Raw genomic sequence first — 14383 nt, 5'->3', positions numbered from 1 at the left:
TAAAATCTCTCTCTCTCTCTCTCTCTCTCTCTCTCTCTCTCTCATCATAACATATTTCATATTAAAATAAATGCAAAGTTGATTCCAAGAAATGTTATTTATAAGAATTATTAATATTTGGAAATTTCTAGAAACTTACCGGGTTAGGGAGAACATTTACATATGTTAATGCATGATCAGTAGAGAATAAGTTGATTAAGACAAGTACAGTAAATTTTTTTATTAGCAATCAGAGACATGCGATCTTATTATTACCAGGTATAACATTCGTCATTTTACACGTGATTCTTTTTTATCTCGTTTCACAGACGTATAAAAAGATGATGTATTTAAATAATCGCTCAGTCTCATACGTTAGTATTAAACTAGAAGAAAATGATTCGATTTAGCTACATTGTGACGATCATCAGTATTGCACTGCTGTGCGTCTCGGCGGAAGAACTCTACTCCGATCGATACGACCACATTGATGCTAAGGATATCCTCCAGAATGATAAATTGCGAGATCAATACTATAACTGCTTTATGGAAACAGCGCCATGCCTAACAGCAGATGCGAAATTCTTCAAAGGTACACTTATTCACAAAATATTTCAATAAATAAATTTTCACGACAGACTCTCTAAACACTTAAAAATCCATTATTTTTCAACAGTTTACATGTATTAATAGTTTTGAAATAATTAATAACCATATAAATAAAGTACTTCTAACAATAAGAATAAACATAAAAACTATCAAATATTTTTTATTTAATTTGAAGAGAATATATTTTCATTCGAAAGATTTAAAAGATATACATATAATAAAAAACTTTTAAAGTTGCAATAAGTGAAATAATGACATATTTCAAATTTTTCCTAAAAATTGACACAAAGTTGCTCAAAGATTGCATTATTTAAATTAAATGTTATGAAATAATAATACAAACATTTAATACATATCTATGAGAACATTACGATATTACGTACCTATCATTCGGAACAATCATAGATTTTTTTATAATATATATCATAGTTTTTTGACTACATTTTCTGATTTCTTAAAAATAAAGGATCTTGATCTTATTGTTATAAAAATTGCATAGATCAATAAAAATTGCAGATCAGTTTGTCGAATATTTTTTTTGTTTCTAACTTAATTTTTCAATATTCTATACATAATATTAATTAGGAAAAAGATGAAGAAAGAGAGGAAAGAGAATTTTTGTGCTTACTATGAATTCGAACCAATATGTCAAAAGCTTTGTTTGGTTTGATTTTAGAGATTGCCAGCGAAGCTCTCCAAACTAAATGTAAGAGATGTACCGAAAAACAAAAGGAAATAATGGACTTAATAGTGGATTGGTACTCAAAAAATAGACCTGAACAGTGGGAAGCTTTCGTCGCAAAGACTATTGAAAATCTAAAAAAGAAAAATCAGGGTGCATAATTGCTAACAACTGCTGAAATAACTCAAATAAGGAGAGCACGAAAAAAAAATCAAAAATGAATTAATTATCTATAAAATTACTAAAACTTTTATATTCGGAAACATCTCTTTGGAAAACAGAAATTTCTAGATGTTATAATTATTAATACAATTAGTGTTTGTATTGTAGTATTATGTTATAAATATTAATAATAAAATAGAAGTGTAATTAATTTCACTTTTGTTACTTGAAAACAATAACCGTTTCTTTTATCAATACAAATTAGAATATTTATTTGCAACATCCTTATTTTACAAACACACATAAAAAATATAATTTTTGTATAGAATCAGAATATAGATAATATTATACTATTCATTCATAATTAATAGCACAGTTACCTTAATATATTCATGCATATTTAATTTAATATTTCACGTGACTGTCAATTTTTGACTGTTAACTTAATTTTTCATGAAACATTACTTCTATCTTTGTCTAATCAACTAACATTTTTTCCAAAACAATTAAATTTCGCAAAATAGGCAGTAAATGTAATGCATTATGCATAAAAATATGCAATAATGTATAAAAATATTTAAATAACGTGATGTATAATATATAGCATAATGTATGAGTATAAGTGTGCGTTAATATTTTGCGAGCGTTTTAACTTATTTTTCTTTATTACTAATATTTTTATACATATTTATACATATTATCAATAATTAATATTACAGACGTAACCTTAATAGGTAATCATATTTCTCCCGGAATAATAATACCATGTTATATCAAGAATATCTACTTTAGATTAGTTTCTCCCAAAATATGTAAAAAAACTCACATATTTTGCAAGTAACAAATTTGAAACTTGAATATTTTGAGAGCAACAAATTGTTCCGCTAACTTATAAGACCTGGTGCTGGGATGAGAGATGGTTGCTTTTGCCTACAAATCGATTGCCTACAGTATTGTTTGCCTACATTACTTTTGCCGACAGTTCGTCACACAAAAATTATTGCCTACAGCTCAATTGCCTACATGCATTTTTGGTTTTGCACACAAATAAAAATTTTAAAAACGGAGTTACTTTTGCCTACATGTATTATTGTCTACATGTATTATTGCCTACAAGTATTATTGCCTACAGCTCTATTTCCTACATGCACTTTTGCGCACAAATATAATAAAACTTTTAGAAGCAGAATTACTTTTGCCTACATGTATAATTGCCTACAGTTCGATTGTCTACAAGCACTTTTGCGCACAAATATAAAATTAAAGTTAAATAAGAAAATAATTTATATTTTTAGGAAATCTGTTGTAAACAGTGGGGTGTCAGCGTAGACAGTGTCCGCTTGGAATATTTTTCCAAAAATATCTAATCCTAACCAACCCCCATTTTTTTATGTGACATGGCCCTCATTTCGCGTGGAAGGTTGTGAGCTGTAGATAACAATGTACGTAGGCAATCGACCTGTAGGCAATAATACATGTAGGCAATCGAGCTGTAGATAATAATACATGTAAGTAATACATGTAGATAAAAGTAACTTCGTTTCTAAAATTTTATTTGTGTGTAAAAGTGCATGTAGGCAATCAAACTGTAGGCAATAATTTTTGTGTGCAAACGAACTGTCGGCAAAAGTGATGTAGGCAAACGATACTGTTGGCAATCGATTGTAGGCAAACGGGATCCCTCCATGGGATGAGAAACTAATCTAAAGTAGATATTCTTGATATAACATCTTGATATATCCTTAACAGGTAATTATATTTCTCCCGGAACAATACTATTGTTAAGGATACGTCTGTAATATTAATCATTGATAAATATATATAAAAACATTAATGGTAAAGAAAAATAAGTTAAAACGCTCACAAAATATTAACGCACACTTATGAAAAACATCGATACTAGAGTAAAGTGTCAGCAAAACATTACTTAAAATTGGGGTATTGTCTGAATTTGTTGCTCTCGACGTATCTAGAGATTTCAATATCAAAGAAAGAAATAAATTTTTTTCTGATATTTTAGTGTTTTAATCATTTGCACGTTGAAACATTTTTCGTTGTACATTTATTTCACAATCAATAAAATTTAAATGTTTCGACAAAAACAAATTAGCAACAATTCCTTAACATTATTATTAAGTATAATTTCGTTATTATATACATATATATTACGTTCCGCTAACTCTATGTTCCTTTAGCAAAACATTATTTTTTAAGAAAGCTTACAGAGCAACAAATTTATTTCTTTGGCATTTTTTAGCAACAAATAAAAATAATAATTAGAATTTACATTGTTAATTTTATTCCGCTAACGAATAAGACGTTGAAAATTGTTACCTGAAATAGAAACTTCGTGAAAACATTTACATTATTTACGTAATTGCTATTAACCATACATATTCAAATTTATGATTTATATAACTAAGAAGATAATTTAAGACACTATCGCAGTTAATTTTTTTTTATTACACAATAAGACAAGCTACTTTAATACTACAAGGTATTCGTCATTCTTATGTCAATGTTTTTATCTCGTGCCGAATGTATAAATAAGAAGTACATTTGAGCAATTGTTCAGTTAAAAGTTAGTGCAAAAATAGGAGAAATGATTCGATTAAGCTACATTGTGCTCATCGGTATTGCACTGGTGTGCGTTCTGGCGGAAGAATTTTACTCCGATCAGTACGACAATGTTGATATCTCACGTATCCTTCAAAATGACAAATTGCGAGAAGAATATTACAATTGTTACATGGAAACGGGCCCATGCCCGACAGAAGACGCGAAATACTTTCAAGGTATACTTACACTCAGAGTGTTTCAACAAATAAATTTTTATGACAAATTCTTTAATTAATTAGAAATCAAGTTGCCAAGTTTATATATACTAGTATATCAGTAGTTTCAGAATAATTAATGTTGTATAAGAAATTTTTAACGATAAGCATAAACAAAGAAAATAACCGAATAAATAAATATTTTTCATTTAATTTGGGAAAAACATATTTTCTGTCAGAAGACTTAATAAAAAATATACACATATGATAAAAAAAATTTGAAAATTGCAAGAAAATTTGAAATAATAACATATTTTAAATTTTTTCTCAAAATTAACACTAAATTGTGCAAAGATTACGTCATTCGAACGCAATTTAAAAATAAACATCCGATATATATTCATGCATAAGAAATATTAAGTCTTATTTCAGACAATCAGAGGTTATTATAATGTTAATTTCTAGATAAATTTTCTAATTATTTTAAAATATGACGGAAGGAAATTATTTTTTAATTTTATATATATTTTTGTGAAAACAACATAAATATTGGTCTTTTTTTATTTCAAACGTGATTTTTCAATATTCCATACATTTGTTAATTATAATGAAGGAAAAAAGAATAGAGAAGAAGGAAAGAGAGAATTTTATGTTTACTATGAAAATCAATATATCAGGAATTTTCTTTACTTAATTTTAGAGGTTCAGAGCGAAGTTATGCAAACTAATTGTAAAAAATGTAATGAAAGACAAAAAGAAATGTATGCTGAGACGACGAAGTGGTATACACAAAATCAACCTGAAAAATGGGAAGCTCTTATGGCAAAATCTGTTGAGGATATGAAAAAGAAGAATGCTGCTTTAAAATTGCTGAAATAAGAAGAGCACAGAAAGAAATGTTAATCATACAAAGTTATTGAATGTTTGATATTTAGAAACATCTCTTTAGACAACATAGAAATTTCAAGGTGTTATAATTATTAGTGTAATCCATGCTTCTATTGTAGTTTTAGTATGCTATAAAATGTATAAAAATATATCATAAAATAAAATATATAAATGTATTTGATTTACACTTTTTTCGTGTGTGAAAACCATTAACCAAAAATTTTGACTGAGATTGAAAATAACTCGTTATTTGTAATGCCGTTACTATTATAGTTACTTTCTTTTAATAAGAGACTGCGTGATAACGGCGTGATCTTTTTTTTATAACTGTAACAGTAATACAGTAATTTAAGTCTTAAGATGCTAAAACGACTGTGATTGATTTATAATATTTTAAGATATTATTAATCAATCACAGGATTGTATTAGCATAAAAACAAACTTTATAAATACCAATTTTTAAAATTGACGAAAATAATGCATGTATAAAATTTATTGTAAAAAATAATAACTCAAATATCAAATTAATCGTGTTACTGTTTTGTTTGCTGTGCCCTATAATGTTCATACTATTTTAAAATAAATAAAAATATTAAAATCAATAAAATGTTATTATCAGTTCGATCAAAATAAAATTAGTAATTTATTAAACAATCTGAATTTAAACTGTATTAATTAAATAGTTAAATAAAGTATCCCTAAAGCATATTTCATATAAAGCCTATTCTACAAATGCATAATTGTAAGTGGCTGTGTAGTTGTAAAAATTTCACCAGCCGAATACGAGAAGAATATTTAACTGTGATTAGTCAATTTTTATAACTTTGCGATATGAACAATACAATTTTTACACAAATAAAAACTTATATATATATATATACACAAATAAAAAATGAACTAAATGGCATGTGTTATGCGCTACTTCATTGTTATCGTAAAATTTCACAACATGATAAAAGAAATATTGTCGAGAGAACACGCAAATAAATCTGTATCACTGATATCTTGATATACATATATTACATGCTGATTAACATTACCGTTTGCCTTGCCCAAACAAGGCGTTTGCTTTGCAAAGACAGTTGCTACACGTGCGCATTAATAATAATTTGACATTAAAGCGTGACATATAGTGCCTTTATAAAAATATGATTAAAAAATTGTAAAATTAAAAATGGAACATTGTTGTTTATGTATAATATTACAATAAATAAAGCACCAAAATGACGGCAACGTATGCTTATAAAACGGCAAATATTTCTATGTAAATTTATATACATATCTGATTTTATAAATTGCGCGTTAAAATTTTTTTCGGTCTTAAAACGTAATCATGAGCAGAATTAAATTAATATTAATTATTATATTGATAAGCAGTTTTTATGCTAATAAGCATTTTTATAAGAATACTAATAATCAAATCAATCTGATGTTAATGAAAATCTTAAATCTGCGAATAATTTGTTGAAAAATACTTGCCTCAAAGCCAGCAGTGGTTTATTTATTGATACGTTCGAATAAAAGAATTGGCTGCGTTCAGCAGAAAAAGAAGCTTTGCAAATGTTGTAAAATTTTTCAATATGATTTGTTTATACATTTAGATCCAGTGAGGAATTAAAGGCAAGACTAATCATATTAAAGAATTTTACAACAGTTGCAAAGCTATTTTTTCTGTTAAACGCAGCCAATTTATAGAACCGTAACATATGCTGCGTTTTCATTAAAAAAAAAAAATTAACCGTTTTATGTAATACATAATTGCATAAAGTATACCGATTTTCCTTATTTCCGATGCACAATGTTATTTATAATATAATCGCTTGATTATCGCATTTATCTTGATTTAGTAAGTGGGAAAGATTAATGCTTGCAACACATAAACAATACAATTTTCATTCGCAATTAGAGGTGCAATCGCTTTTATATACCCGGACTATATATACATTTTTCCATTTAAGGATGTTTTGTACATATTTTCAAAATGATAACAAAATTATGAAAAAATTACAGATTATTCTAGGTTAGATTATTTAAAAATAAAACAACAAATTTAGTAACGGTTTACTATCTGGGTCATAAGTTATTTTAATAATAAATAGTAATATTGTTTTAATTTATGCTCTAATATAATTTATTTAAAGTGTAAGTATTAAACACATTTTCCAAATTTAATTTTCTATGCAAGGATTGTACGTGTGATACATCCTTGAAAGAGTCTTGTATAATAAAAAATAATTAAAGAAATTGCAGAAAAATTTATAGATATTCTTTTATTTCTTTATTATATTCTTTTAAATAAGACAAGTAACGAACTCTCCAGAATGTCGAAATATAAAAACAAATAAAGGGCTAATGAGAGTTATATGCGCGGTTGTTAGTGCGAAAATAAGACTCATTTATTATCGAAAAATTATATATAATTAATTACGCATAGACATTTCGATTTGCTTTCGAGACATCATCAGTATGTCTAAACATATGTTGTAAATCTCTCACTTCTTCATGGCGAGACAGAAGAGTGGCGAGTCAATCTCCTTATTCTATTGACAAGTCCAATGATAAAGTTATTGTACAGGAAACATTATACTATATTTATGAAAATTATTAATGCCAAAAAATTATTACTTGGAATGGAAATTTTATGAGATTATTTATGTTATTTGCATAATCCATTGCTATTAGCTATAGGTACATAATATATATTAAAATTTATATTTATACGCTTGAAAGGATAATTTAAACATATATCACAATCGATTTTTTCCCATTATGTAATGAGACAAACTACCTTATATTATAAGGCATTCATCGTCTGTAAATGTCAATTTTTTTATTTCGTAGTGTATAAGATATGCATAGTACGAAATAAAAAATTGACATTTGTAGACGATGAATGCCTCATAATATAAGGTAGCTTGTCTTGATTGACCATTCAGTTTCAGACGAGTTGATGAAAATAACAAAAGATATGGTTCAATTAAACTACGTCGTGACGATTATCAGTGTAACATTGTTGTGCGTTTTAGCGGAAGAGCTATACTCCGATAAATATGACAACATTGACGCCACAAGTATCCTTCAAAACAATAAATTACTAGTTGAATACTACAATTGTTTTTTGGAAAAGGCGCTATGTCCGACAGAAGATGCGAAGTTCTTTCAAGGTACACTTATACTCGGAATATTTCAACGAATAAATTTTTACGACAAATTTTAATTAATTAACAATTAAGTTGTCAACAATTTATACGTATCAATAGCTTTAGATTAATTAATGCTTGTATAAGAAATTTCTAGCAATAAGCATAAATAAAAGAAGTATTAAAATAATGTTTTTCAATTAATTTCAAGGAAACATTTTTCATTTGAGAAATATAAGAAAATATAAAAATTAAAAAATCAAAAAGATAAATAATTAAAGAACTAAAAAATGTAATAATAACATATTTTGAACTTTTTCTATTCTAAACTCTGACATTAAATTGCGCTAAGATTGTGACATTCGAACCCAATTTAGAAAAGACATCCCTTATCATAAGATATTGCTTTTCATTAGAGGTGAGTTCAAAGATTATTGTAACATTTAATTTTTGGGGATAAGTTTTCTAATTTCTTAAAAATATAAAGAAAAAGCTTATTTTTTAATTTCACTTTTGTAAAAGTTGCATAGATATCGACTCATTAAATTTTTGCTTCAAACTTAATTTTTTAAAATTTCACGTATATACTTGTTAATTAAAACAAAGAAAAAATTAGAGAAAGAAGAAAGGAAAGAGAATTTTATGCTTACTATTAATTAAAACCAATATGTCAATTTAATTTTAGGAATCTTGAGCGAAGCTCTCCAAACCAAATGTAAGAAATGTACTCAAAAACAAATGGGACTACTGCTTGCAATGAAGAATTGGTATATACAAAATAAACCTGAACAATGGGAAGCTTTAATTGCAAAGTCTGTTGAGGATATGAAAAAAAAGAACTGGTAGTTGTATTCATAATCAACAAGGAGGACACGGCAAGAATAGAAAATGTTAATCATTTATAAAATTACTGGATCTAAATATTTAGAAATACCTCTTTAAAAAAGATAAGATATTTCTAGATACTATAATTATTGATATAATTTGTACTTGTGCAATGGAATAAAATGTAAAATGTATGCGCTGTCTATTTTAAATGACCTTAACATTTATGTTCGCTCAGAAAGAGAACGTGATGTTGAAAAGTAATAGTACTTTTTTAACTGTTTATGTTGGAAGCAGGTGATAAAAGGGAGATGATAGGAAGGGCTATTTAATATTATGTATATATATATATCATTATCCCTATTACTAATATATTTTAAAGAAAGATCAATACACACCAAAAGCTTCCTCTCTCTTTCTAAATCAACACAGCAATTTTATTAGAATGCTCGGTTTACATACCTATTACGTCCGTATTTTTATTTAATCTAATGATATGTATAATGCCAATATTTTTATTTAATAAATGTGAATGTGAACCGCTTACTGATTCTTTAATATGGTTGGTTCTTGTCTTTAGTTCTTCGCTCTAACAGTAGGTGTAGAAACTAAATATAATAAAAAATAACTGAGCGCTTATTAAACAGTTGTTTCTGCTAAACTCTCTCACAATCAGTCATATTAAAATATATTCAGATATACTCAAATGGTATTCTATTTCTTATTGTTATATATATAAAAAGAAATTAATATTTAAGTTTATTTATATATCGTATTGCTATTTCATTTTGAAAACCAATAGATATCTAAAACTCACCATGTATATAACAGTTTTTATTATATTAATATAATATTTATAATTTAGATTGTTTGTACTTTTATTTAATTTATGTGTACTAAATTTAAAGAAATTAATCATTTGTCTAAAATTCAAGCTAGAGTACAAAATACCTGATTAATAAATAATACAGCTTGCACATGCCGTGAAGAAGCTGCAACAGAATATTAAATGATTAGCGAAAAATTAAAGAAGATTATCAAAAGGAAAAGAATTAAGATAGTCAAGACGGAAGAAATGCGACGGAAATACGACGGAAGAAGAGACTCCATACATAACATGTAAAGGAGAAATTAAGAGTCCTTCAAAGAGTCCTGATTGTTCCCGGTTTCCTTCACCAATTTTTATTTCCCTAACTTTTCCCGGTCTGTGGCAACCCTGATATAAGTGCAAAGTTGTCTCCTTAAATTAATATTATACTATTTCATTTATGTAATCAGAAAAAATGTTATGCTATAGGTATATTTCATTTATTATACTAGTTCATTTATGAGAATTACGAGTGCTTGGAAAATTTTATGTAGAAACTTTATGAAAACATATACATACTATATTGCTAATTAGCCATGTGTATTCAAAATGTTTGTATTCCGATCGGTATGACAAAGTTATCGCAGAAGATATCCTTCAAAATAATAGATTGCGAGATCAGTGCATTGATTACTTAGAAATAACCACAGCTCATTTTTTTATTTATAATCAGGTACATTCTGTTTATAATATCATGTGTATTCATCATCTTACATATGATAATTTTTATCTCGTAAATGTATAAATAAGATGCACATTCAATCAGTATCTCATAAGTTAACGTGAAAACAGAAGAAACGATGGCTCGATTAAACTACATCGTGACAATCATTGTTATTACACTGATTTGTGTTTTAGCGCAAGAATTGTACTCCGATCGGTATGACAAAGTTGACGCAGAAAATATCCTTCAAAATAATAGATTGCGAGATCAATACTATAATTGTTTTATGGGAAACGCGCCATGCACAACGGCAGATGCAAAATTCTTTAAAGGTATACATACACGATTTCAACGAACAAATTTTCACGATAGACTCTTTAACCCTTCGTAGTCATATCTCCAAAAAATTTTATGTTGGTCACACAAGAAGCAAAATGATCCCAATATTTTAATTGATTGCCATATTTACAGCTTTAATTCTTTAAATCACAAAAATTACTAAACATACTTTAAACAAAGAGAATATAAAATATGGAATGCAGGATTTTTAAATTAAAGTTTTTATTTTAACATATTTAAAAAATCACTAAGGCTGACATCCAAGGAGCAACACAAGGTTAAAAGAGTATTTTAAATTTCGGATAGTTTAAGTCCCATTTTTAAAAAAGACCTTAGGAATATAAAGCCTCATATCTTTTTGGGATCTTCTAAATGATCAACCCTTCATGGTCACCTCCAGGTGACTATAAAGAGTTAATCAATTAGAAATAAAATATTCCTCAACAATATACATGTATCAGTAGTTTTAGAATAATTTATGATTGTATAAGTAAGAAACTTCTGACAAAAAAATGACCAAAATAATATTTCGCAATTAATTTCGAGAGAAAATATATTTTATTTGGGAAACTCAATCTGAAAGATATGTAATTAAGAAATTTGAAAATTGCAAGAATTGAAATATTAACATACTTTAAGTTTTTCTTAATAATAACTGACATTAGAAGTGCATCAGAGAGGCGCTATTTGTGTCACTTTACTTTTAATTTTCATTCGATGTAAAACAAGGATAAAATAACATAAATAATGCTAATAATATCCCCTCAAATCCTAAATATTGTAGTTCAAAGATTGTATTATTTAAATGTAACGTATATTAGATGTAAAAGTAGATTAATAGATATACAAAGGGAATATTATATATAATTTGGAGCCTTCAAAATATTTTGTATCATTGATTTCATAATAAATATTCTAATTTTTTAAAAATATAATAGAGAAAACGTTCAATATTATTTTTTGTAAAATCATTTTTTGCAATTAATTCATTAAATATTCTTTGCTTCAATTTCAGTTTTCTATTCATACCTGTTAGTTATAAAAAAGAAAGAAGAAAAGACGGAAGGAAAGAGGGAAAAGAGAATTTTATGTTTGTTATAAATTAACCCTTTCTCTTATTTTTTCCCCCATTTGTCATTATAGGATCATTCGTTTTTTACACTTCTATTAAAGGATTACATCGTAATGAGATAGTTTTCAATTGTAATTTTACTTAGTTTCTAGTTAAGCTTCTAGTTAATTCTACGATTATAAAGTGAAATAACAGTAACAATTGAAGCGACAGGCGCATGCAGCACGTACTTTATCGATGTACGTGACGCGCAAAATTTTGTTCAGACAGGAGCGAGTAAAGGGATGTAAAGGTTAAAACCTCTACAATAAAAAAAGTTACAATAATATTACAATAAAATAGTGACGTGCAAATGTCCAATCAAGCAGAACAACAAATCATCTTAACATTAAACTGATGTTTTAATAAATCATAAATAATAAAAATGACTTTTAATTATTATTTTGATGTCATAATGATTGGTGTTCTACTTGAGGATTTTACTAGATCTGATATCATTATACAGATATAATAAAAATTGTATCTCATTGTAATATTGCTATTTATGACATATATGCTGCTCAAAATAATAATGTGTAATCACTCTGATCATTTAACAATCTGACAATGACTTTTTTAATATGACGGACATGTCAAGAATTTGGTTCAAAATTTTTTTTTATTAATTTCAGAGATTATTATAGAAGCTTTTCGATCTAAGTGTAAGAAATGTACTGAAAAACAAAAAGAAATGATGAATTTAGTACAGGATTGGTATAAAAAAAATAAACCTGAACAATGGAAGGCTTTCGTCGCAAAGTATCAACAAGAAGAACGCTGAAATAACTAACAAGGAAAATACGAAAAGAACCAAAAATATTAATCGTTTACAACATTATTAATCTTTTTATATTCGGAAACATCTCTTCAAAAAAGAAAAAAATTTCTAAATACTGTCATTAGTGTAATCAATTTTTGTATTACATTATGAAATAAAATGTAAAAGTACAATGGTTTCAGCTTCGTTTCATAAAAAATGTAACCATTAATATTTTCCGATATAAATTATGCTAGGTTTTCTAACAAACGTAATAAATGTGGATTGCGCGTTTTCTGTCTTAATTGATTTTAGCATCTTCAATCTTACAAAAAGAACGCAATTAAAGCTTATCAGTATCTCTCTTTAATTCGCTTTGACTGGGAGAAGCGCAATAAAAAAAGCAATAAAAAAAGCAATTTAATTGTGTAATTTGTGTAATTATCCTCATTACTAATATTTAAGAAAGAGAAAGAGAACAATATGTACCTAATTATCTCTCTCTTTCTAAACTATATAACAACTTAGTAAGAATCAGCATAATCAAGATATGTTTATTATGTAAATTTATAACATTCTTATCTGATAAGTAGAAAGAATGACATAGTAGTTTTATATAACAGAATAATAATTGTTCTTGCATGTTATAAATATATAGTGTTAGAGCACATGTACACAATTATATAATAGTTTACTACGTCGATCTGATATTTTAATTAATTTATGTTTACATGCATTGTTATATATATAATAATTATTAAGAAATCAACCATCTATCTAATAACACCATATATCCTCAGGAAAAATGTTTCATATACAATTATATATAATTACATAAAATTACATGTAACTATATATAAAATTTAATAAAGACATATTTTATATATAATTATATATTTAATCTGTCCGTCATATAACATGTTTCCCGAATCTACAATCTGAAATACAAAAATATCTAACAAATAATATGCGCACTTTCCGCGATGGATATTTTTATGTTTGTACAAGTAGGTGTCTTTATTGCTTTATTTTGGAATAGCACAAATTTGAAACATTATTTAAAGTTTTATATATAAGTATATATATTTATATCTATAAAATTATTAAATTTTGCCCAAATATCAATAAATATAAGTAATTAACCATCAGTGAAAACAAAAATATAAAATCTAATATATTAAACTATAATGTGAAAGACTTATAATGCCTAAATTCTAAGGTTCGTAACATATTCTCGTAAGAATTTACAAATGCTTATAACTTTATGCAATATCTTAGCTTCTTGCTAGCCGTAAGATTTACGAGAAATCGTTAGATATTTACGAATCATCATACTAATTTTATGGTATATATACGCATAAAATTAGAACATCAGTCATAAGTTCTTATAAATCTTACGAGACCAAATTACGAGCCTTACGATTCTACTTAGAATTGATTCATTAGTTTCAAAGAGCGTGCTGATAATACACGCAATTATTAATTTCAGTAATTGTAGAATACCTGCTTACTCATATTAAATAATAAGGAAAACAATATAATTTTTTCCTTTGAAAAGATTTTTCTTTATTATATCAGATAATGT

At 26.6% G+C, this 14383-nt stretch overlaps 4 protein-coding genes across 5 annotated transcripts; all 4 read left to right on the top strand.

Annotated features, from left to right (window-relative positions):
• The first annotated feature begins 355 nt into the window (after positions 1–355).
• Positions 356–1472, top strand: LOC108746109 (ejaculatory bulb-specific protein 3-like). Its single transcript, XM_018482658.1, has 2 exons — positions 356–571; positions 1265–1472. Exons 1-2 carry the CDS (start codon positions 376–378, stop codon positions 1429–1431), a joined length of 363 nt encoding a protein of 120 aa, XP_018338160.1. The 5' UTR covers positions 356–375; the 3' UTR covers positions 1432–1472.
• Positions 1473–3990: 2518 nt separating this feature from the next.
• Positions 3991–5214, top strand: LOC108746108 (ejaculatory bulb-specific protein 3-like). The gene is made up of 2 exons (XM_018482657.1): positions 3991–4227; positions 4907–5214. The coding sequence occupies exons 1-2, from the start codon at positions 4035–4037 to the stop codon at positions 5083–5085; spliced, it is 372 nt and encodes a 123-aa protein (XP_018338159.1). The 5' UTR covers positions 3991–4034; the 3' UTR covers positions 5086–5214.
• On the top strand, positions 4016–9171 carry LOC108746106 (ejaculatory bulb-specific protein 3-like). Of its 2 annotated transcripts, XM_018482656.1 has the most exons (3): positions 4016–4052; positions 8081–8258; positions 8920–9171. In XM_018482656.1, the coding sequence occupies exons 1-3, from the start codon at positions 4035–4037 to the stop codon at positions 9078–9080; spliced, it is 357 nt and encodes a 118-aa protein (XP_018338158.1). In that variant the 5' UTR covers positions 4016–4034; the 3' UTR covers positions 9081–9171. The 2 variants fall into 2 exon arrangements, with proteins under 2 accessions (XP_018338158.1, XP_018338157.1); XM_018482655.1 differs by lacking the exon at positions 4016–4052 and having other exon boundaries at positions 8045–8258.
• A 1531-nt stretch (positions 9172–10702) lies between these two features.
• LOC108746110 (ejaculatory bulb-specific protein 3-like) lies at positions 10703–12904 on the top strand. Its single transcript, XM_018482660.1, has 2 exons — positions 10703–10923; positions 12674–12904. Exons 1-2 carry the CDS (start codon positions 10728–10730, stop codon positions 12820–12822), a joined length of 345 nt encoding a protein of 114 aa, XP_018338162.1. The 5' UTR covers positions 10703–10727; the 3' UTR covers positions 12823–12904.
• The last annotated feature ends 1479 nt before the right edge of the window (positions 12905–14383 follow it).

This window comes from Trachymyrmex septentrionalis, unplaced genomic scaffold (assembly GCF_001594115.1).
Source record: "Trachymyrmex septentrionalis isolate Tsep2-gDNA-1 unplaced genomic scaffold, Tsep1.0 scaffold16, whole genome shotgun sequence".
Taxonomy (NCBI): Eukaryota; Metazoa; Arthropoda; class Insecta; order Hymenoptera; family Formicidae; genus Trachymyrmex; species Trachymyrmex septentrionalis.
This window is presented reverse-complemented; position numbering and strand designations above follow the sequence as displayed.